The sequence below is a fragment of the Bremia lactucae genome, linkage group LG11, assembly GCF_004359215.1.
Source record: "Bremia lactucae strain SF5 linkage group LG11, whole genome shotgun sequence".
In the NCBI taxonomy this organism is placed as follows: domain Eukaryota; phylum Oomycota; class Peronosporomycetes; order Peronosporales; family Peronosporaceae; genus Bremia; species Bremia lactucae.
The window spans coordinates 3,468,314-3,492,846 of record NC_090620.1 but is presented as its reverse complement, the minus strand read 5'-3'; the positions used below and the strand labels follow the sequence as shown (position 1 = coordinate 3,492,846).

The 24,533-nt window shown below is 46.1% G+C and overlaps 2 protein-coding genes across 2 annotated transcripts; one reads left to right on the top strand and one right to left on the bottom strand.

The window, feature by feature from the left end:
• Positions 1–4,633: 4,633 nt before the first annotated feature.
• Positions 4,634–5,365, top strand: CCR75_004806 (uncharacterized protein; the record flags this gene model as incomplete). The annotated part of the gene is made up of 1 exon (XM_067962892.1): positions 4,634–5,365. The coding sequence occupies one exon, from the start codon at positions 4,634–4,636 to the stop codon at positions 5,363–5,365; it is 732 nt and encodes a 243-aa protein (XP_067817305.1).
• Positions 5,366–5,367: 2 nt separating this feature from the next.
• Positions 5,368–8,265, bottom strand: CCR75_004807 (uncharacterized protein). The gene is made up of 2 exons (XM_067962893.1): positions 7,771–8,265; positions 5,368–7,634 (listed from the first exon to the last, which is right to left on the bottom strand). The coding sequence occupies exons 1-2, from the start codon at positions 8,125–8,127 to the stop codon at positions 5,451–5,453; spliced, it is 2,541 nt and encodes an 846-aa protein (XP_067817304.1). The 5' UTR covers positions 8,128–8,265; the 3' UTR covers positions 5,368–5,450.
• Positions 8,266–24,533: the final 16,268 nt, after the last annotated feature.

Below are 24,533 nucleotides of genomic sequence, written 5' to 3'. Positions count from 1 at the left end.
ACCGACTGGCCAGTTCCAGTCGATGTCAAGGGACTTAGAAAGTTCCTTGGTTTAGCGGCGTACTTGCACAAGTACTCTCGCAATTATGCAGAGATGACAGTTCATCTCTCTCGTCTCTTGAAAAAAGACGAGAAATGGTTATGGAACGCTGATTGTCAGCGTTCGTTTGAAGGTATCAAGCAAAGCTTGATGCAATCGCCCATATTGGCGATTGCGGATCAAGAAAGACCATTCCATGCGGTCTGTGACGCCAGCGATTTTGCAATCGGCTGCGCGTTAATGCAATACGAAAAGGACGGCGTGGAGCGCGTCATCTGTTACCAATCGCGCCAGCTGCAACCAGCTGAACGCAATTACCCAGTGCATGACAAGGAACTTCTTGCCATGAAATATGCATTGGCTAAATTTAGGGTCTATCTTTTAGGAGAGAGACCGTTCATCGTATATACAGACCATGCGTCATTACGCACGGCCGTCAATAGCCCACACCTCTCGCAAAGAATGGCGAGGTGGCTATCCATCTTCGTGGATTATAATTTCTTCGTCGATTATAAACCAGGACGACTTTAATGTCGTCGCTGATGCGTTATCACGCCGACCCGATTTCGAGTCAGCAGTGCACTCCAACAGTGAGAATAGTCCCACTGTTGCAATACTCACTACGAGTGTTTCGTCATCAACCTTAGTTGATGACATAAAGAAAGCCTACACAGAAGATAAGGACCTTCTATGTTTGATGGATCATTTAATAAATCCATCCAATAAATCTTTTATAGATTTACCGGCTTATATCGATCGTCATCCGATCGATACACAACACGCAACGGCTTATTGATTACACAGCCGTTTCCGGCGACACTCCACGTGTCGTCGTCCCAAATCACAATGATTTGCACTTGCGCATCATGTATGAGTGTCACGATGCACCAACAAGTGGGCACCGTGGACGTGAAAAGACTTTTCTCATAGTAAGTTGCGACTCTTACTGGCCCCGCCAGTATCAGTTCGTGCGCAAGTACCATCGCTCTTGCAAGGTATGTCAACGGGTGAAGCCTAGCCCTTTATCACAAGCGCCTCTTCAACCTCTACCACTTCCGGCAGAGTGATGGCAGTCTGTATCTATAGACTTCGTCTTCGAATTTCCCGAAGACGATCACAAAAACAATGGAACCCTTGTTTTTGTAGACAGATCTAGCAAGATGGTGCATCTTGCTGCAGTACCAGAATTGATCACGGCTCCGGGCTGTGCCCGTGTCTTTATCGACACGGTATTCAAGTACTCAAACTCTACGGCTTACCCCGTGAACTGGTCTGGGATAGAGATCCACGATTCACGGCGGAGTTCTAGCAATCCGTGTTCCGATCACCCAGAAACGGATGGTCAAAGAGAACGCGTAAATCGCTTCCTCGAAGAGATACTTTGCGGTTACGTCCAATCGTATCCGAATTGGAACGAGTTCTTACCGATGGTCGAATTCGCCATCAATAATTCGGTGCATACGTCAACAATGCATTCACCGTTCTTCGTGAATGGCTTACGCCATCCTCGCATTCCCACAAAATTAGAGGGATCCTCTAGTTTAGGGGGGGGGGCTGGACTCGCACGAGCAAAACCATTTCTGGCTCATGCTCATCACGCGTCGAAGTTAACAACAACGCGCGTGATGTCGATGTTGAAGAAATCGACATCGAAGATGAGAAAGATCTCATGGCAGTGCGCACAAAGCGTACTGAAAAAGACAAAACAAATGAGTCAGCAGAGGAATTTCTGCTGACTCGAGAATCGGTAATCCGTTTCGTACAGGATTTCATTGCTAGCGCAGTGGACCGTCAGAAACGGAATGGAAGAGCAAATGTTCATTCATTAAAAATTAACGATCCAGTGCTACTCTCTACGGTAAACCTACCTAAGCGTGTAATCACTAATGTGGGTAGCAGTAAACTACTACCCAAGTTCATTATGCCTTTCCGTGTACTGCGTCGCAGAGGCAATGCGTTCACAATAGAATTGCCACGTAGGATGCGAACGCATCCTACGTTTTACGTTGATCGGCTCCGCCCGCACCATCAGCACGCGGTTTCTTCCAAAGACGGATCCGACCACCCTTTTTAAGAATCCCTCAGGGGCCTTGTGGTCACGAGCCAGATTCTCATATTGAATCTGGAAGTTCCCATGCCGGGTCAAAAGATCCTCGAAACAACGATGAGCTGACAACAGCTCATCACGAAAAGCGTGATATTTCCGTTCGTACTCCAACACGGAGTACGCATTCTCCGAACGGTCTCCAACCGTTCGATATACTGAGCCTGCACCGTCTGCTCCAACGAGTGACGCCTACCGCGCTCGTGATCAAGACCCTCCTCCAATACATGAAGGAAGTGATCGATTTTGTCGATCTTCGACATTTGATCTGACACGCAGTTCGGATCTAACTTTCCCTCCTCCACCACAACCATTGGTGGATTCCCACGGTGGTCAACGTTTCCTTGTGGAACGTATCCAGAGCCACCGTGATGTGAAGGGGCAGCGAACGAGTTATCTTGTTCGCTGGCGTGGTTATCCACCTGCGCATGACCGCTGAACGCCTCGTTCCCAGCTGATCGTTGACGTTGATGGCCTCGTCCGTCAGTATGACGAGACCCATCTGATGGTTGTTCAGAAGGCCCATCGGAAAACACGCGCCCCTGGCGCTTGTAAATCGATTGCAAAACGCCAATCGCATCTCAATATAGGTGCGAGCACTTCCCCAGGGCGAATATAGGAAAGGACATCCCCTTTACCCTCTTCGAGTTGTCAACACAACACAGACAGGGATCACCCCGCGTGAGGCATTGAAGCCCAGCCTCACGTGACATCCGATGCAATTTATACTTTGCACCGGTTATAGTTCGTTTCTCAAACTTAGCCCGATCGCGTTAAGTTTTTAGAAGCCAGGCTTCGCGTTCAATGTCTCTCACATTGCGAATGAACGCGCTCCAGGCTTGAATAAGCTAGACTCTATCTCGCTTATTGTTGCCACTAAACCATCGATGCCTAAGAAAAGCATCGAGATAAAAATCTTCCTCAGCGCGAAAGCTCTTCGCGCTGGGATCAAGGCCATGTAGCTTTGTCGCAATAAATAAGGGATATTTATAATGAGGAGTAGTCTCTCCAGACAAGCTATTGATTAGCCGTTCTGGCAAAAGCCACGGCTTCTTTTCAGGGGCGAGATTAGACATTTATTGTCTACGCTCCCCTGAGTGGTACCCAATGAAGCAGGGGTACCGCAAGAACTTTTATTACGATGGCTTACGCCATCGTCATCACCTTGCACAGAAACAGGTGCAGGTGAGCGTACGAGAGACGGAACAAGCGATGAGGGATCATCCACATCGTCGGAACCAAATAGACTATTAACTCGTCTATCAGAATGAGCCCTCTCATTCGAAGGCTCATAGTCAGTCACCTGACGTCTATCAGGCGACTGTTCTATTCTCCCCGAGTCGGCCATTTCGTTCGACTCGCATTCGTAGTCGACCTCCAAAGAGGGGTCGTATTCACGTGGTGAATCACCACGTGCACCCGCAAAATCTAGTGTTACGCGAGTCGACGATACTACGGCAGACATTCCGTCTGCCGCAAGAGATAACAGTGCGTCACCTGCGGCTGCACGAACCGCTGCCGAAGGCGGCGCACTATCAGCACCCCGCATATATTTGTTCTTCATGCGATGGAATTTAAAATGATAATTCTAACCAATCAACATCATTTTTAAATTAAGTGGTCACATAGTGACCACCATTTAATGACACTCAGAGTGGTTGTCGTTTAAGGGAGGGGTGATGTAACGGGGTGTATCGTTACATGAAATTAACACTTAAAGGTTGTTAATTAATATATTATCTAAAAGGTAGATTATATTTGAAGGATATTACTTTATATAGTAATGTTTAAAAATCTTATCCTTAAAAAAAAAAAGGTATAGGCCATTATATCTATTTATCCCGCAGAATAATCAGCTGTAGATGTAAACTAAAGAGAGAGACAGATAAGATAAAATAAGAATTCAATTGCATTTATAGTATTAGTTTATAGTTAAGTTAGCATTAACAGGTAGAAAGAAGAGATACTTAATTATATTAATACAATTTTCATTTAACCCTCTTTAAGATAGTTATCTTAAAGAGAAGTCTTCCTCTGCACGTACTAGTGTTAGTGAAATAACGTAAGGCACCACTCGCAACTGAAGCAGTGCGAAGTGGGCTTGTACTGAAGCAGTTTAAGTCGTAGTCCCCGTTGCAGTGTGTCTAAGTAGAGCGTGGCCGCATTAAGACGTGCCCGCTTACAGCTCGAGACAAAATAGGATATCACGTTTGTTAACTTGGTAATTCGTTAATGGTCTAAGCGAATTAAATAATCTATCAAAATGTGAAGTTGGGGCTGTACCACTCGTTCAGAGGAGAGGTTAACGGAAACATGAACAGAATATTATCTTTATTGGATAGATTTGGCAGTTTAATATTGCTTTAACGTTCGGATTTTTCTTAGTCGTTAAATAATAATTTAACATTGACTATCGTTCACCGAGGCTATCTTTCAGACTTTCGAGGCCATATAGCTAGCAACACAACAAAAGTGCTTCGAGATCGCAGCATGTTCACTGGAATCATCGAGGAGATTGGCTTGGTAGTGTCGATGCAGGAGCGTCATGATTTGCCACTGTGGAACGGTGAGCGCGGAAAAGGCGTTGAGCTCGTTGTGCATGTCCAAGTAGCATTGGAAGGCGCGTATGTTGGCTGCAGCATCGCTGTCAACGGCACGTGCTTGACGGCCACGAGCATCAGCGACGAGCACGTGGCGTTTGGCGTATCCCCCGAGACCTTGCGCCGCACGAATCTAAGTGCGCTTCAACCCGGCGACAAGGTAAATATCGAACGCAGTATGGGAACAGGATCTCGCAACAGTGGCCACTTTGTACAAGGTCACGTGGATGGCACGGGTGCGATTCTGTCGTTTACACGCGAGAATGATTCGCTGTGGGTCAAGATCGCCGCCACACCAGAGCTCTTAAGAGGTATCGTACCCAAGGGGTATATTGCCATTGACGGCACGAGCCTCACCGTGTGTGAAGTCAACCGCGTCCACGGCTATTTCTCTATCATGCTCGTCGCGTACACGCAGAACCACATAACGTTGCCACTCAAGAAGGTCGGCGAGCGCGTGAACCTCGAGCCGGACGTGCTTGGGAAGTATGCCGCACGTTCCATGAGTGGACTTACGACTCGTGTCGATGCCCTCGAGAGCCAATTGCAACGCACAAACTGGAGTCTCAAGGGCGTTGCAGTCCTTACCACACTGCTATTAATAGCATGGCTTCGCAAGTAGCACGACGACAAGAGAGAAAAGAAACAACGATAATAACGACTATAGTGAAAACGTCTGTGGCATATTGTCTAAGCTATCTCGCACGCTAGGATTCGACTTTAGGTTGAAAAATGCCACCCGCGAGCAACAAATTCCGTGGCGTAAAGTGCACACGATACACGGGCGTGTGTTTCGACCGCAACGTCTTGAGAAGGAATCGTGACGATGGCATTTCGTGCCGCCCACCGGGTCGAATCATTGGCACGGGCTTGATAAATCGACTTCGACGGGTGCAAGCCGAGCGCACGTGCAAGGCTTTTATCGCGCCTGGCAACGACGTGAATGTCGTGGGCTTCTCGGTAAGCGCTTTCATATCCCACAATCGTACGGTCGAGTCCATACCGCCACTTGCAAGTATCGTGCTCTCCCGACTAAAGTCCAGCGACGTGACCGTGGCCTTGTGGCCCATGAGCGTCTCGAGTCGCTTGCCTGCTTGCAGGTCCCAAATATTAATGTACTGGTCATCCCCCGAGCTTGCGAGGTACCGGCCATTGTGCGAGAACGCGAGACACTGGACGCCTTGAAAGTGCCCCGTAAAGACCCGAACGCACTTGCCAGATTGGACGTCCCAAAGACGAACCGTCTTGTCACTCGAGCCAGTCGCGACGTAGTTGTGATTCGGATGAAAGCGTACACAATCGACGTCAGACAAGTGCCCAGCAAAGACACGAAGAGGTGTCATGTGGTCGGTACTCCATACTCGCGCGGTTCGGTCCATCGAGCACGTTGCAAAGTAATAGCCAAGCGGAGCAAACGTCACATCCCAGACGGGAGCTCCGTGATGCGAGCGGTAGATCACCACTTGGCTCTTTGCGGCTAAACTCCAGAGCCGAACAGTCGAGTCCGCGGAGGCAGTCAGAGCGAAGCGATTATCGGGCGAGAAACTGGCTCCGTACACAGCACTTGAATGACCTCGTAACACAGCCATTCGCTCGTCTTCATCTGTTGCGGTACTGCCGTGATAGACGGATCCCGTGGCTGTTCCAAGTGGCTGGTCATCGTTCCGCCAGACGCGAAACGAAGCGTCGTCGCACGCAGCACCAACCAACGTCACGTCGTCGCTGAAGCACATGTTGTTCACGTGTGTAGCCGAGTTCAGCAATGTAAAACACAAGGCCGAAGGCAATGCACTTCGACTCACACTTGTTCGGACCCGAATGTCTTCGAGCAAATGTTCCTTAATGTCATTAGGTACGCGAAGCACGAGTTTCTCCAGTACTTCGGCGTTAAATAAAGTTTTGCGATCCGGGAGCGGACCCGTTTCGTCCAATGCCTCTTTCGCCTTACCTGTCATGTCGTCACTCGACGTTTTCGCGCGTTTCTGCTTGCGGAGCGTCTCGAGATGACTCTTGTTTTTCTCTTTCAATCTGTCGATTTTCTCAGCTCCACTAGCTTCAGTGTTTCCAGTGTTGGAGGTTGTTGCTGCTGTTCCATTAGGAAAGAGTACAGATCCTTCTTTACTCTCGTCATCTTCGTCTTCCTCTGCAATCGGCTCATGTGTCTTCCGTTCGGGAAAGACTCCCCATTGAATTGGAATTGCATGGAGATCCACGACGGTGTACCCCATACTGCCCGTGGCTGTCACAGCTCCTCCTTTTGCAGTCCGAACCATATAATCCACGTCATACGGTCCTGTTGTTATAGGCATTGCAATCTCACTCTCACTTGGTTGCTCGGACGTCGCGAATGCAAGGGCCAAATCATCCGACGTCTTGAAACCACTTGCTGGGTTTGTTCGTAGCTCTAAATTATTCCACACACGGTCAGTATCCTGGAGCTCGGAGACCTGAAGACCTGGTTGATTCGACGTCACGACGAGATTGACACGCGCATTAACAATCGAGAGGAGAAGAAAGAGACGTGCTTGGCTTAAAAACGTATTTAGTAGCTCAAAAGACAGCAAACTTAGCTCAACGTTAAATTTGCTGTGGAGCACTTCACGCACGTATTCATTGTCGTGGAATTGTTGTGTGCGAAACACCAAACTGAGGGTACGTAACTCTTCCAAGTGTAACCGTGTGTGGTCCGACGCGTACCGATGAAAAAACAAACGTCCAGGCTCGACAAAACCCTTGGCGACGAGCTCGAGAAAACAATGGACGAAGATCGGAAACGCAACGGCGTGGAGCTCGTTACGATACATGTCTAAAGAGTTACAAATCCAGTCCATAAACGATCGATACGCATCGTCGTAAGCTTCCGGATTGCCCTTTGAGAGGCCGTAGAAAAGCTATAGGACCACAATGTAGGACATTCGACCTGTCAGCATCAATACATTGCTTCAAGGAACAATCGTAGCGCTTTACAAGCAGCTACAATGCATTGACTTTCGTAGCAGCGTAGACGACAGTCTATGAGCAACGTACCAAGTGGTTTGCCGTGCACGCCTCGGTAGTCAAACCCATCTGCTGTGCATACGTATCGATACTAGCATTCTCTATCCGTGCTGCCTGTTCACCTAAAACTCGCCTTCGCTCATCTTCGGTAGCTTCAGAATGGTATGCCTCGAGCTTTGATACATGATAGCCCCGTGTTTGTAGATACTTTAGCAGCAGCTCGTCCATCACAGAGGCCATTGCGTCGTTTTTGACAGAAATCTCCCCCGATTGCCGCGCTGCAACGGGTAAAACTCGACTAGAAATTGACTGCTCTTGCATTAAAGGCACCACTGGATGTGCAGTAGTGGCCTCGTGGCTTGTAGAGGCAGCGAGCGAGGACATCATGGAGCTGCCGCCTTGCCGCCACAACGCAAAAGACGAAATAAGCCCCCTTTGGCAAAAGGTACTATCATTTAGAGAATGTGATGTATTACACCGAGAGTAGGACCAATTTTGCGACAGAGGAGCCAGATATTTTAAAAGAGGCGTTTGCCCATAGATTGCGTAAATATAAACGTCAATTTATTCAAGCAGGTCAAAATTCAGCTTAGCCCTTTTTATGGGTCTGCTTTATCTCAATACAAGCATCCGGGTGCTGGTATCCCCGCTTTCCCTATGCCAGCGTCTATTCTAGTGAGCTACGTATATCCAACTTCTTATAGGTCATATATCTAACGTCAAGCTCTTTAGAAAATACTTAAAATTATTATATGCCTGTTCATTTTTATGTTGAAGTTTGAGGAGTGGCTTCGAGCCACGTTGACATCTTCAATATAAAAGATCTAGCGGGTGTCGCACTTCTTCCGGGATCAGTACTGTAACGGGGCACCCTTCGCTAGTACTGATAGCAGTATTAGTGATTGCTGTGAAGGTGGGGCGCCTCGACTACTTCACGTACACGATGTGCAAAGGAATGTTCTTAGTAGCTTAGAAGTCTTGCACTAAATGTTACGGGCTGAAGTAGCCCTATGTTACACTTAACTACACTTTAAGTACTTAACGGGATGGCTAATTCTTTCATGTGAAGTATTTAGACCTGCCATTTGGGTGGTGTGCACAAAGGACCAACCCTTGTGTATGTGATGCACTTACTTGTATTTACATTAGAAGAGATGACGGCTAGCGTCATCCGTGATCCACTCGCAATGTAAAGTTGCACATCTACAGAGTTGGCATCCATTGATTCGTCCAAAGTATTTATATTTTATTCGATTAAATATAAATCAGTCTTAAAAACCCTTCCTAGTGAACAAGCGCGCACGTAAAGCCAAATTACGCTTCCGTGACGTCACTTTTACTTAGGTTATTTGTTCGTTGCGTGCGGGCTTACGATCCCACTGTGCCTGAAGGTGTGTGCGTACATAGAGCGTGGCTGTTATAGCATACTTGGTAGCACTAGTAGCCCTTCCTACGACCCGTCCATCTGAGCGTGTTAGTGAGGATGAGCCTCAATATCGATTGGGCTCATTTACACCACTCTGCGAATATCATTAGAAGTAGCAGCGCATTTAGCGCAGGGACTTAGTAAGCAAGCCCCTGGCCAGGCTCTTAGGCAGTCCTCCTGAGCAACATGTTGCTCAGTTGGAGCAGTTTGAAGCGTTGTGCTCGGACAGCGAATAGCCGCGACCGAGGCGCAGATCCATGCTGCGGCGAAGTCCGCCTCTCGGACTCAGGATGAGCTTAGGCGTGAGCACTCGGAGCGAGGCTCTTAGCAGGATTGTTGAGATGTCTTTGTCTGGCTGTATCAGCCGAGACCCATTCGGATGGACCCGACCAAATTTGATGGAACAGCAGCGTACACAGCTGTCCACTGGCTGTCAGTCGTGGAGCAATGCTGTAGGGCGCGACTCATTGAAGCCGACATTCGGATAGTGTCGCTTGCCATGTCACACTGGCGCGTTGAGGTCTCAGAGTGGGCTTTATCGGCGCTTATGGCGGACGGTAGGCGTTCCCTTCATGAGCAACCTTTAAAATAAAGATACGCGCCATATATCAGCCGCCGAGCAACGAATGTTGCTTCAAGCGCGCTTCTTTAGAGCGCGATAAGAGAAGCGATCAGGAAATGAGCTTCCTGTCGGCGTCTATCAGTGTGTGTCTGATACCGGAACACATCAAGGTGCCCACGTTCATGAACGAACTGCGGCAACGCCCATCGCGACAAGGCCCTTTTTAGAAAGGTGCCGTCGACGATGGAAGAAGCAATCCAAATTGCCTTAGTTTAAGAACTTTTCTTCAGCGGTGCCTCGGCGACAGCTTGGTATTAGCCGTCGGCCGAAAGTTTAAATGCCACTCAGATGGAGTTGGGCAATGCAGACGTATTCTGCTACAAGCACGGCAAGCGCGGCCTTATTATGGCTCACTGCTATACTACGGTCCCTGCTGGGACGAAGACGTTTAGCAAGAGGACTCCCTACCCGAAGTTTGATGGCAAGAACCAGTGTACGAGACGCGTGAGCTCTGCAATGACCACTGAGGGTTCAAGAAATGCAGGAGGGCAGTAGTGGCGGGATACCCTACTGACGCGGACTCTGAAGCTACCCCTAAGTTCAAAGTTATTGAAAATGGGAAGCATAGCTCCTGAGGTTCCGAAAGCTCTGACCTCAACCCTGCTGGTCTAAAAAAAAAGCGCTCGAGTTCGAGGCTATGATCATGTGGTGACCCTTCCCGCGGATTCGGGTGCATCACTGAATTTCGTGAAACTCAGGGCTCTAAAACAGAGACCGGCGGTGTTTAAGACGCTTTGCCAGAACGAAAAGTGATCGTTCGTGTCGCGAACGGCGCTCAGAAAGTCAGAGGGAGTTCAAGTTAAACACGCCTTCAGTTTGGGTGACTACTCGTGTAGAGAGAAGCTCACAGTGCAAGGTATGGAGAGTCCGTATGACCTCATCCAAGGCCTGCCATGGTTAGCAAAATGCCAACCATAGATAAGTTGCTAATCTCCCAGGACACCGAAAAGGTTGTACTCCTTCGAGAGGACTATGCATCTGATCGATAATGGCCCGATACTACGCTTTTCTTAGTGTCTTGTAGACTTTCGTGCAAATTACTAGCGAGTTGGCCAAGCATTTATAATACCAATGTCTCTATTTAATATCCCATACTAAAATGGTTAAATTTGCTCGATACTTTGGGTCTGGCTTCCTTTAGTTTAGCGATGCAGCGAAGTCAAGCGCTTGAAAGAACTGCACTAGTCTAGACTGGTGCGGTTGGAATTGGTGATTGACAACGGCAGCCAAAGGTCGGGATGTCAAACGTCACCAAGCCCTACCCAGATCGGAGAGACTAATGTAGTAAAATTGACGATGACAAGTAGTCATGCGTCCAATATTCGTGCAAAGAGCCAAGATCCTGTAGCAGTAGACAGCGAGCAGACAAGAAGTCAAGCGTTAAAAGAACCTGCACAGAGTCTAGAGCCTCGTGCGGTTGGAAGGGGTGCATTAGCCGAGAGCAACGGCAGCCAAAGGTCGGGGTGAGTCGAAAACGAGTACCCGACAGAAAAGGACGATCAAAGGCATGTCAAATTAAGTGACCTTTGGATCGGTCCTGACAAAAGAGGATGTGCCTTCAAACGAGGTGTTCGAGGCCGACGAAGACGAAATAGCGGATGCATCCTCAATTGAGGTGCTCCAGCACGTCTTGTAATCTGCGGAGGAGATAGTAAAACTACCGAAGATGCCGTGAAATATGTTCTTGTCCAACCTTAAGAAAGGAAAGACTCACGAAGTAGTCGCACCACACTTCCAGAAGAGAAGTTGGTGGACTGTTGCTCGTCGTCATCAATGGACGAGAGCGTCTTAGAAACAGACAAAAAGAAACGATTAGCTGCTTAAGGCTGGAATGCCTTGAGATACAGCTCGTTTATTAAAATTCTGTGTGAAAATCATCATGTGTTCCTAGAAGAAGTGTCGAGCCGCCTGTCAGCAGATAGCTGCATCGGGCACGAAATTGATCCGGAACCTAGCACCAAGTATTGTGTGACCAGACAATGGCCGTTGCCGAAAAAAGTGTCGATTATATCGATAAGTATTTCGACAAGCGAGCCAAGGCGGGACATGTACATGATAGCAAGTCGCCTTATTGCAGCTCAAACTTCTGTATGCGTATAGCTACAGGTGGATGGCGCGTGGTTCATTGCGCGGCTATTATACCGGCGGAAACGCCAATCCCACGGAAAGATGACTTGTTGAACTCCATGGGAAAGTCAACTATTCTTTCGTGTTGGATTTGAACGAAGGTTAGTATCAGGTATTCATGAGAGAGTTCGATGTAGCCAAAACGGCAGTAAGCACCACAAGCGGTATGCTTTAGGAGTGGCTTGTGATATTCATGGTTTGACAAAAGCACCGGCGAGATTCAACCGAGTGGTGACTCACGTTGTGCGTCAGCACCGTACATACGCGCCCCATTTTTTTGACGGAGTATTAGTACATAGAAGGGAAGAGGACGGGCTGAGCATAATAGAGTTGCACAAGTGTCATTTGGACGCTGTGTTGCGGACTATGGGTGACGCTCGACTATACGGCAAAGAGCTACTTTCAATCAAGTACGCTCGTGTAAAGTTTCGAGTGTACCTGTTGGGCACCGAATTATTTGTGGTTCACACGGATCACGCATCACTGCGAACCGCAATAAACTCCGCACTTCTCGCCTCGAATGGCAAGATGGCTTATATTCTGCACTATTTTAATCATTAAAGCTGAATACATGCCGGCTAAGTCAAATGTCTTGGCTGACGCGTTATCGCGCGGACAAGACTTCAAGGCATGATACAAGGAAGGTGTGTCTCGTGCCAAGGCACGAGTTCAGTCTTAGATGTTAGCAGTTGTGAAGGTTTTACCCACGACGAGCTTGTTGGCCTTCGAAATAAAGGAGAGCTACAGTCAGGACACATTGTCGTCTACTATTGGATCATTTCGGTGGGCTTTAGGTCTCGCTTCCGTCGCACAGCAAGTCTAAGCTTAGTCGGTTCTGGTACAGCGATGGCCTGTTACAGCATCAGCTGTCACCTTGTAATTCCTTGATAATCTATTTACAGATCTCAAAATATAGATGCTCCATAATGCACCATCGAGTGGGCATCTGGACCGTAATAACATTCTTATGAGTGTCATTGGAGTTTTAGTGGCCACACCTAAATGGATGGGTGGCCAATCATATTCGCTCCTGTGATTAGTGTCATCGCATAAAGGCTGCGCCGTCCATCAGTGCACCTTTAAAGTCGTTGTTGATTCCAACAGATTGTTGGAAGTCAGTCAGTCGGGACTATCTGTTTGGCATGCCGCCGGGCCATAAGTGTCGGACGGGGCTCGTCGTCTTTGTAGCAAATGGTGCATCTAGCACCATGCACCACCACGATCTAAGTCAAGGAGGCAGCCCTCTTTTTCCTGAATAACGTGTACCGACTACATAGGATGCCCGAGTTCATTGCATCGGATCGAAATCCACGATTTACGTCGTTTTTTTGGCATCATGTGTTTGAGCTGCTGGGTCCATTTCAACAGCCTATCATCCCCAGACCGATGGCCAAATAAAACGAGCCAATCGAGTCGTGTCGGATGTATTGCGCCTGGTAGCGACTCCTAAGGAATGAAGCAAACAACAACCTTCGTTGAGTAAGCTACTAAAAAAACTGTCCACATTAGTACGGGTGAGCCACCGTTATATATACACGGACTGCGCCATCCTCGAACGCCAGTCTCGTCTGAGTCTTCGTAGGGGGACCCCTCTTTACGCTCGGTATAATTGCGAAAGAGGGACACAGATTCGTCGAAATGACGATGGCCCGTGAGGGTAGCATGTCGACGATAGAAACTTGCACTCGTGACCCTGCAATTAAGCAGTGGTCACGACACCTAAGAGGGTCACTGTGGAGTCACGGCAAGGAATTACTGTGCTTCTATACGGTAAAGACGTTTCGTTATTGACAACACCGTCATATGATTGACCTCTCGGCGATGCCATAGGCGAATTTGATGCTAAAAACGTCTCAACGCTTGTGGATGAGCGATTAGCCATCCCCCGAAAAGATCGTGACGCGATGGCGAGCGCACAAGACAAGCAAAAAAAATTATTGTATTTTTTTGAATCAATTTGTACATATGATTAAGAGTTACAAAAAAACTGAACTTATAAGGGTAAAGGCTTTTCTAAATCATCTTTTGTTAATTTTTGTTTTCATTTTATCTTTTATATATAATTAATATAAAAGATATAATGAAAACAAAAATTAGTAAAAATATAAAAGAATATTTTATTTTATATTTTATATAGAAATATCTATTTATAAAATAAACAGTCTTACCAATCTATTATTTTAATAGAAAATTATAAGTATTACGCAATTATTAAATTTAAATTTATATTACTTACAACAAAAAAAGCTCATCATTATTTTTAGCACTGGTAATGTTTTTGGTTCTTTAATTACTATAATTCTTACTGTTATTTTTGTTCTTAGGTTCGAAAATTCTAATACATATAGACTTTCTTATTTTTTAAAAAAAATATTTGTTTTAAAAAAAGCCCTTTTAGTCTAAAGGTATGACCTTGCCTTTTCACTGCAAATATACGAGTTCAATTCTCGTAAATGATATGCAGACGAACATGGCAACAAAGTAAACGAGCGCTTTAGATTGGGAAAAAAGTACTGCTACCCTACCATGCAGTTCTGTACTACCTGGAAGTACTACAAATTACCGCCGCGAATTATCGGGCTGTTAACGGTGGTCAAGGAGGTTGGAGACCTAAATTATAGACTCACCCTCCTACCGTATATGAAGCGCACCCCGTCTCAGCTTTAAGATTGCTTAAGTTTGTGTGGTAGCAACTTAGTTATCTCCTAGACCTAACGCCCACCGAATTGATCCGACAGTAGGCGACAATGTGTCCTGACTGTAGCTCTCCTTTGTTTCAAAGGCCAACAAGTTCGTCGTGTGTAGACCTTCACAACTGCCAACATCTACGACTGAACACGTGCCTTAGCACGAGACACACTTTCCTTGTATCATGCCTTGAAGTCTGGTGTGCGCGATAACGCGTCAGCCAAGACATTTGCCTTAGCCGGCATGTATTCAGCTTTAATGATTAATATAGTGCAAAATATAAGCCATCTTGCCATTCGAGGCGAGAAGTGCGGAGTTTATTGCGGTTCGCAGTGATGCGTGATCCGTGTGAACCACTAATAGTTCGGTGCCCAACAGGTGCACTCGAAACTTTACACGAGCGTACTTGATTGAAAGTAGCTCTTTGCCGTATAGTCGAGCGTCACCCATAGTCCGCAACACAGCGTCCAAATGACACTTGTGCAACTCTATTATGCTCAGCCCGTCCTCTTCCCTACTATGTACGAATACTCCGTCAAAAAAATGGGGCGCGTATGTACGGTGCTGACGCACAACGTGTGTCACCACTCAATTGAATCTCGCCGGTGCTTTGTCAACCATGAATACCACAAGCCACTCCTAAAGCATACCGCTTGTGGTGCTTACTGCCGTTTTGGCTACATCGAGCTCTCTCATGAATACCTGATACTAAACTTCGTTCAAATCCAACACGAAAGAATAGTTGACTTTCCCATGGAGTTCAACAAGTCATCTTTCCGTGGGATTGGCGTTTCCGCCGGTAGAATAGCCGCGCAATACCACGCGCCATCCACCTGTAGCTATACGCATACAGAAGTTTGAGCTGCAATAAGGCGACTTGCTATCATGTACATGTCCCGCCTTGGCTCGCTTGTCGAATACTCATCGATACAATCGACACTTTTTTCGGCAACGGCCATTGTCTGGTCACACAATACTTGGTGCTAGGTTCCGGATCAATTTCGTGCCCGATGCAGCTATCTGCTGACAGGCGGCTCGACACTTCTTCTAGGAACACATGATGATTTTCACACAGAATTTTAATAAACGAGCTGTATCTCAAGGCATTCCAGCCTTAAGCAGCTAATCGTTTCTTTTTGTCTGTTTCTAAGACGCTCTCGTCCATTGATGACGACGAGCAACAGTCCACCAACTTCTCTTCTGGAAGTGTGGTGCGACTACTTCGTGAGTCTTTCCTTTCTTAAGGTTGGACAAGAACATATTTCACGGCATCTTCGGTAGTTTTACTGTCTCCTCCGCAGATTACAAGACGTACTGGAGCACCTCAATTGAGGATGCATCCGCTATTTCGTCTTCGACGGCCTCGAACACCTCGTTTGAAGGCACATCCTCTTTTGTCAGGACCGATCCAAAGGTCACTCAATTTGACATGCCTTTGATCGTCCTTTTCTGTCGGGTACTCGTTTTCGACTCACCCCGACCTTTGGCTGCCGTTGCTCTCGGCTAATGCACCGATTCCAACCGCACCAGGCTCTAGACTCTGTGCAGGTTCTTTTAACGCTTGACTTCTTGTCTGCTCGCTGTCTACTACTACAGGATCTTGGCTCTTTGCACGAATATTGGATGCATGACTACTTGTTATCGTCCTTTTCACTACATTAGTCTCTCCGACCTGAGGAGGGCTTGGTGACGTTTGATATCCCGTCGTGGTCAACGTTTCCTTGTGGAACGTATCGTAAGCCGCCGTGATGTGGAGGCAAACGAGTAATCTTGTTCCCTGGCGCGAATATCCACCTTCACATGACAGCTGGGGGCCTCGGTCCCAGCTGGCTAATGGCGTTGAGGGCCTCATCCGTCAGTATTGCGAGACCCATCCGATGGATCAGAAGGCCCATCTGAAAACACGCGCTCCCTGGCGCTTGCAAATTCATTTCAAAACGTCAATCGCATCGCGTATCTCGATAGAGATGTGAGCCTTCCCCAGGGCGAAGATGGGAAATAAACATCCCCTTTTACTCACTTCATGTTGTCGACACAACGCGGACAGTGATCACCCCACATGACGCCTGGAAGTACTGCTTCACGAGACATCCGATGCAGTTTAAATCTTACACCGTTGGATTTTTTTCCAACTTAACGCGTTTCGCGTTAAGTCTTTCAAGCTAGGCTTCGCGTCTAATGTTTTTGACATTGCGAATGAACGCGTTCCAGGCTTGCATCAACGACCTTTTGCCTCGCTTGTTGTTGCTTTTATACCATCGATGTTTAAGAAAAACATCGAGATACAAATCCTCCTCAGCGCGTATCGTTCTTTGCGCTGGGATTAGACAAGCTACTGAGTAGCCGTTCGGGCAAAAGCCACGGCTTCTGCTCAGGGGCAAGACGAGACATTCTATTGTCTGTACTTCTCTGAGTGGTACCCACTGAAGCAGGGGTACAACAAAACTTTTATCACAATAGCTTTCGCCATCGTCATCACAACGCACAGGAATGAGTGCAGGTGACGGCACGGGAGACGGTGATGGCGATTGGGTTCATCCTTATCGTCGGAACCAAACATGCTATAGCGAACGCGATTAGCACGACTATTCGATTGAGCCCCTCATTTGAAGGCACATAGTCTGTCGCCTGGCGACGTTTAGGCGACTGCTCCACTTTTTCCGATTCTGCCATCTCGTCTGACTCGCATTCATAGTCGACCTCCAAAGAGAAGATGCATTCACGTGGTGACTCACCACGTGTACCCGCAATATTTAGTGTTGCGGGGAAGATGACACTAAATGTTGCAAAAGAAGATGATAGTACGGCAGATAAATTGTTTGCCGCAAGAGACAATAATGCGTCGCCAGCGGCTGCATGTACCAATCAACCTCGTTTTCATATATAGTGACCACTATATTCAATGACAGTCAGAGTGATTGTCGTTTAAGGGGGTGATGAAACGGGGTGTATCGTTACCTTAAATCAATACTTTAAGAGTATTAGTAAATGTATTATTTAAAAGGTAGATGAGATTTTGGTATCACTTTACAAAGTAACATTCGAAAAGCGTATTTATTGGTAGGTATAGTTATTACATCGACTTGCTCCGTGGACCAGTCAGCACTGGACGCGCGCAATCTGAGAGACGGATAAGACTTTATTACATGTTTTGTATTAGTATATATTAAAATTACTAAAAAATAGATAGAAACAGATGAACTTAATTATATTAGATACATTTACTTTAACCCTCTTTAAAGCAAGTATTTCAAATAGAGTTTTTTTGTGCACGTGCTAATGCACGTTATGTGACGTGTGGCACTAATTGCACTGAAGCAGTGCGAACTCGATTTGTACTGAAGCAGTACAAGTCGGCAGTCCCCCGTTGCAAAGGCCACATATTCATTTACTGATTTCAGTGTTAATTTTTGTCTTGCAACAATCTGCAGTACGACTATCCGCTTAAAGAAGTCATTAGCAAATTTGCCCTTTTCTGACCAAGTCATGCAGTGAATTTATGTCAAATTATGCCCACAGCCGCTGACACATAAACCGTTGTTGTGGTTAATTTTACTTTAAACGTAAAATACCTTTTGTTATATTTAAAATTATTAATCACTAATATTACATTTATTATGGGTAACATATGTAGGAGTCTCAAACAAGGTGGGTATACATGGATAGCGTAAGCCATTCACGTGATGGCAAATTCTGCTATTGGCAAGAGCTCGTTTCACTCGTAAAGAGTGAGCGTGTCCGCGGACTATCTCTTCAAGGATACGATTCGCACGTTCTGTCTGAACATCTGTTTTAGGATGGTAAGCAGTTACCATTTTTTCACGGTCTCTTAAATTGAACTGAACATAAATTGCCAAAATTCTGCCGTGAATCTGGGATTTTGATCTGAGACCAGCTTACGGGGTAACCCACCAAGTCGAATATCGTGCCAACAAAGACACGAGCACAACCTTAGCTGTGATCTACATTGGGACTGCAGCAAGATTGTACATCTTGCTAAAACGGCCAACAAGCACAAGCATACCGTTATTTTTGTGATCGTCTTTGGGAGATTCGAAGACCAAGTCCGTAGATATGGACTATCAACACTCTGCCGGCAGGCAGAGGTTGTAACGGAGCACGGGATGAAGCACTGAACTGCACCCATTGACAAACTTTGCAAACACGTATGTACTTGCGGACGAATTTGTACTGTGGCCGATTGAAGTCGCGGCTTATTGTAAGATAAGTTTTCTTACGTCCACGATGCCCACTACTTGGTGCATCGTGGCACTCGTATATAACGCAAATCATTATGAGTGAGGATACGAGATGTGACACCAGCAATGACTGTATAATACAGTAAACCATTGTGTGTTGTGTATCGATCTGCTACAATTTCGACAATCCTTTTATAGATTGCTGTGATGTTCAAAGTATTCCATCGAACCCTTAAGACCTTCATCTTCTTGATAAGCTCTTCTATCGACGTCAAGTAATGCTAACGACAGAACACTTGCTAATGCAAGAGTGGTTTTATGCCCACTGTTGATTGTTGCAACAGTGGCCTTATGCTCACTGTTGCTGTGCGGTGCCGGCTCAGAATCAAACCGGCGCGGAAGGGCATTAGCAACGACATTAAGTTGTCGTAGTTTATATTCCATGAAGAAATCGTACTTCGTGCAGAAAGACAAACATCTCACTATTCTTTCAGAGAGGTATGAATTGCTTACGGCTGTGCGTAAGAGGCATGGTCAATTACAATGAACGGTCTATTGCCCAAGATATATAACCTAAACTTAGCCAGTACATATTTAATGGCAAGGAGGTCCTTGTCATGCACTGGATAGTTGCGTTCAGCTGGTTGAAGCTGATACGATTGATTACAGACGACGCCCTCTGCGCCGTCTGTGTCATATTGCATAAACGCACAGCCGATTGCAATATCTCCGGCGTCACAGGCCACATGAAATTTGGTCTGTTTTGGTCGCAATGGCCAGGCTTGGTGATTGCATCAAGCTTTGCCTAATACTTTCAAAGGAACGCTGACAGATAGCGTCCCATAACAATTTTTTTTCTTCAACAAAGTAGAAAAATGAACTGTCATTTCGGCGTGATTGCAAGAGTACTTGTGTAAGTGCGTCGCCAAGCTGAGGAACACTTGAAGCCCCTTTACATCGGATCAACGCGTATTTCGTGTTTGTTCACGATACACCCAAGAAGTGTATTTCGCTTGCAGCGAATATACACTTCTTGAGATTTGCATACAACTGCGGCTTACGCACTTAAGAACCTTTCACACATTAGTACGGTAAACTTAACGCATGACTTTCCGTTTATAGTACTGCTATGAACGAAGACGTCATCAAAATACCTCGGTGCGCAATCTTTCACCGATCTTAACAGATTGGTTACACATTTGTTTATTGTCGTAGGGGAATTACTAACTTTCTGTTGCATGACTAGCTATTCCCATAGCATTCCGGTTGAGGTGGGTACTGCTGAAATCGAGAATCCTGTTCACGCATACGGACCTAATTCAATTCATCTATCCGATCTATTGGCAAAAATATAGTACTCTTTCACATACCATCAATGATTACGTATTTTCTTGGTATCGGCGTTCAGACCGGTAGTTTAATTTATTGATTGCATGCACAATCCGCCATCCTCCCTTTGTTTTCGCCCACAGAAGGTCGGGTAGCTATGTGGGAGAGGTGACTCTCGTACACGATCCGCTGCTAAATGATCGATAAAATAATTTGCTGATCGATAGTACTTGCTCACGAGGCAATAACTACACAGTATTTCGAACCTGGAATTAGGTCGATTTCGTGTCGAGTGCCTTTATCCTTAGGCAACCCGCACGATATGGACTCAGGGAATACATCGTTGAATTCAAATAAAACTTATATAAAAAAATTGTTTTAAAAGTCCTCCAGGATTGTGAACTAAAACGTTCGATCCGAGCTTTCTCATCGAGGACGCTTTCGTCCAGCAGTGAGCTGCTGAGAAGCCGTTCGTTCTCAGAAATACTATTGCCGACCAAATATCGGCCACGTAGTTGTCATCTGTGACAAGTATGCAGATCCGCTTGACTTTGCCACTACACAGATCACGCAATACCCGTTTCGGATCAAGTATTGACAATTGAGTTATCTTCGTAGGCGCTATTAGCTCAAGTGCATAACGCCTACACTTTATACATTGTCTACTTAGACATTTAAAGCCCAGTTTCAGGGGCCTTTGACCACGGGTTTCTGGGAACTTACTTCTATAGATTCTTGGGGACCTATTCCCTCCAGTTTTGTTTTGGAAGTATTCTTCCCACAACTGCCTGTAGCTTTGATTGCAAAACCACGGCGCGATACTCTACAGTCGACTCTTCAGTCGATCGAGAATTTTGCACTGGCGGTTGCAGACAGGCGTTGAATATTTTCGTGGATGATGTTGCTTTGTAACAAACATCCTTATTCCGTACCGCTCAGGGGATGGCACAACCTCATCACTCTGAAAATAAAATTTTCAAAAGTTGCCACTTAAGTCCCTAGTCGATTGTGGGGCGTCGAACACTTTCATTAGCCGCCAATGCTCGAAGATCGCAGACTCAAATTTATTGAGCGAGACATTCCTGTAACGGGGATGATAGTGTGAGCAGCATCAGGCGCTTCTGTAACAGTAAAAGAACGGGTAGTTGGTATTCAGGACACGATTAAGGGGAAATAGTACGATGATTAAATCACTGTACTGGATTTGGATGACAAATTTGATGTCATTCTTGTGTTGTCATGACTCAGAAAGTACGAGCCATGCATAAACTGGCAGCATTAAGCCGTGACGATGCCGGCCTCTCGTTCACCGGATGGTCATCGGATCAACGTCTTGGAGCGTCCACAAGCGTGTGGATGTCTTACGTGTGAGTCCGATGGTCTCACTTGTGCTTTGATCGCTTGAACAACTGCACAAGACCTCAGTGTGACGACCCATTTTACTGTGGAGTTAAATTCCAACGGTTGTGCACAAGCGCAGACAGCGTCGATGGTCCTTACTATGATGCAAGATGAGGATGGCTGGGCATACCTCAGCAGCATCGGGGTTCAAAAGTTGGGGCAGTTACACACAATGTTTGTGTGTGAGGACCAACTTTCGTCAAAAGGCCCGCAAACTTCTTTTGACGTTGCTGGATCAGTAGGGCGCTCCTCACCTACTGACCCCGACCGTTTTTTTACTATCCGCCTCGCTGTTTTGAAATCGCAACAGCGTCGGATCCGCGTCCTCAGCTGTTCCTAGCGGGTGATTGATCGTTTCGCTCATTGTTTTTAGGCACTTTGGGCGTGAGAACTATACTCAAAGGCGTAGTGGCCCGTATTTTTGACAAAAAAATGCATTTTCGCAATATTTTGTGACTTGAAGAGCGAGGTTTCTCGCTCTCCACATACAAGAGTCTGGGCCTCCATTTTCTTGTCGTCTCGGAGGACGATAAGCTCCAGAGTGAACGAAAATCTATCCAGACTAAAGTCTTCCAATTCCGCTACAGAGTAACTTGGTCTAGCGTCTCTAGTTCAAGTCGGAACAGGTAAGTCATGACAGGACCGTCCGCAAGACCTTCAATAAATGTGTTCGTTTATCTATTGATTTACCCACGATACAACTTGCTCAGTCTGTGTGTGCTGGACATTAGCGTAAAGGTCACGCATTCCCTGTTTCAAATCGTGGAGTTTTGCTCGAGCCCTGACTTCGTCACGTGGCGGTTCAAGCGTTTGTTTGAGCCGGGTCTTTACGACTTCATACGTTCCAAATACATGGAGATCGTAAAGCTTAAGCCTTAAGCCCAAGATTTGGCACGTCCCGCGAAGTTGGCATGCCAAATTTCACTTTTGGCGTATCATCCCTGATGCAGCGAGCTTCAGTGGCGTCGTCTAATTTGACGATCCAGAGTCGTTTTCGACTGCCTTAAACATCAACATTTCTATCTTAAAGCTTTCAGGTCGACGTGGAAGCGACGGCTTGCTAGCAGCATGAATGCTGCTGTCTCAACAGTCCAATAAACGAGCACAATGTTCTCTCAACACCTTTGCGTTTCAAAAGACTTGCTGGTGAAGCAAGACAAATTTTCTTGGGCGCCGTCGAGTTCGTGTTGAATGAACTCGGCTATGGCCGCATGCTGTTCATCTCTTTTCAGAGTATAAAGCATGGCGCTAACGGCTGGCCCGCTTACAACCAAACTCATTCGTTGGATCGCTCTCTTTTCAAGGTCACTCAAATGAGACACACTTCACACGTTGCGTGACAAACTTCTTGAGGGGCTTGAAATCTTTCTCCTTCTACATCCAACATGTCCATGTTTGATGGAACATGCGTAGGCTGTCGAACGGACTATGATGTGCTACCAGGTGTAACTTGCTAGTACTGATAATTGTACTGGACAACCTACACTGGTAACAGTGAATGTGAGATGTCTCAGCTACTTCACGTACACGACGTGCACAGGAAGATTCTGAGCAGCTAAGAAGTCTCTGGTAAAGGCATATTCTAAGGATCTAGAATAGGGAAAAAGTAAAATTGTATTAATATAATAAGTTCCTACGTAACGATCTTCTGTCTACTACTGACTTTATTGTAGCAAACTATATATGGCGCTAATTTGTGCACCGCACAATCGTGTCCTGTGACGATTGGCGAGGTCGATCTGAACTCAAAGCAACCAATCACAAAGAAACTGATGTTAATATTACCAAATTGGCAATATTAAATATTTGAAGTTAAATTACTAAGGCGTAATTATGTACTTCTAATTGTTCCTCTTATACAAAATATTATTTTTTATACAATGGGACACCCCGGAGTTCAGATTATGTCCTTCTTTTGTTAAAGATGTGATGCCATACTTTTATGGCGTCGTTCACGCGTCAGCCTACATGCGACGGGTGTTTTGTTACCAAAATATTACATCTAATAAGAGGAATAAGAAATATAATTCATTATAAGAGAAAATAATCAAGGAATATGAATAATTGTATTTTAATAATTTTCCTTAACATTACGGAATACGTAATATTGCAGCAACACGAGGCGAATTGTGCATTCATTCAATAATTGAAACTCTGCAAGGGGCCAGCCCAAACGCCGATACCACGAAAAGACGTAATTATTGATTGTATGTCAATAAATACCATAATTTTGTCAATAGATCAATTGAATGGATTCTATCAGACACTTATGCCTGAGCAGGATGCCCCGTTCACAGCTGTCAGGATCCGAAGCGGAATGGTATGACAATGACAAGTTATGCCACCGGGGCTTAGAAACGTCACTGCAACATCTCACCGATATGCATCGGGATTTCGCACCGAGCCATTTTTGGTAACGTCTTGTTCGAGCAGAGCCATTAACTGAAAGTCGCCCGTTGAAGTACATCATACCCACGTCCGACAGGTTCGTACACTTACGCGTAGCTACAAATTGTTTGCAATCTCAAGAAATGTATTTTCGCTGCAAGCGAAATACCACTTCTTGGGTGTTTCGCAGGTAAACACGGTGGACGCCTTGATCCGGAAAAGATCAAGGCGACCACCGACTGCCCTGGGTCAGTCGATGTAAAGAGGCATCGGAAGGTCCTGGTAGCCTCTCGGTCACGCAAGCTTCCTTTATCCGTCTTCCGGTGAGTACCTTACATATCCAGCATCTAAAATTTCGATAAAGTGACCTGCTCAGCGTAACAATAGATTTGTCAACCCAAGCGTTATTTTCTATTGGGTGCTTAAGATCTCTGCATGATACTTACTATGCAGCTCAATACCTTCCTATTATTATTTTATTATGGATTTGAGTCCCTTAACCTGCGGTGGCTTGGCGGCGCACTTACAAGAGAGCTCCCACAATTATGCCAAAATGACATCTTGCTTCTTTGTTGAAGAACAATGTAAACTGATCATGGAACGCAGATTGTCA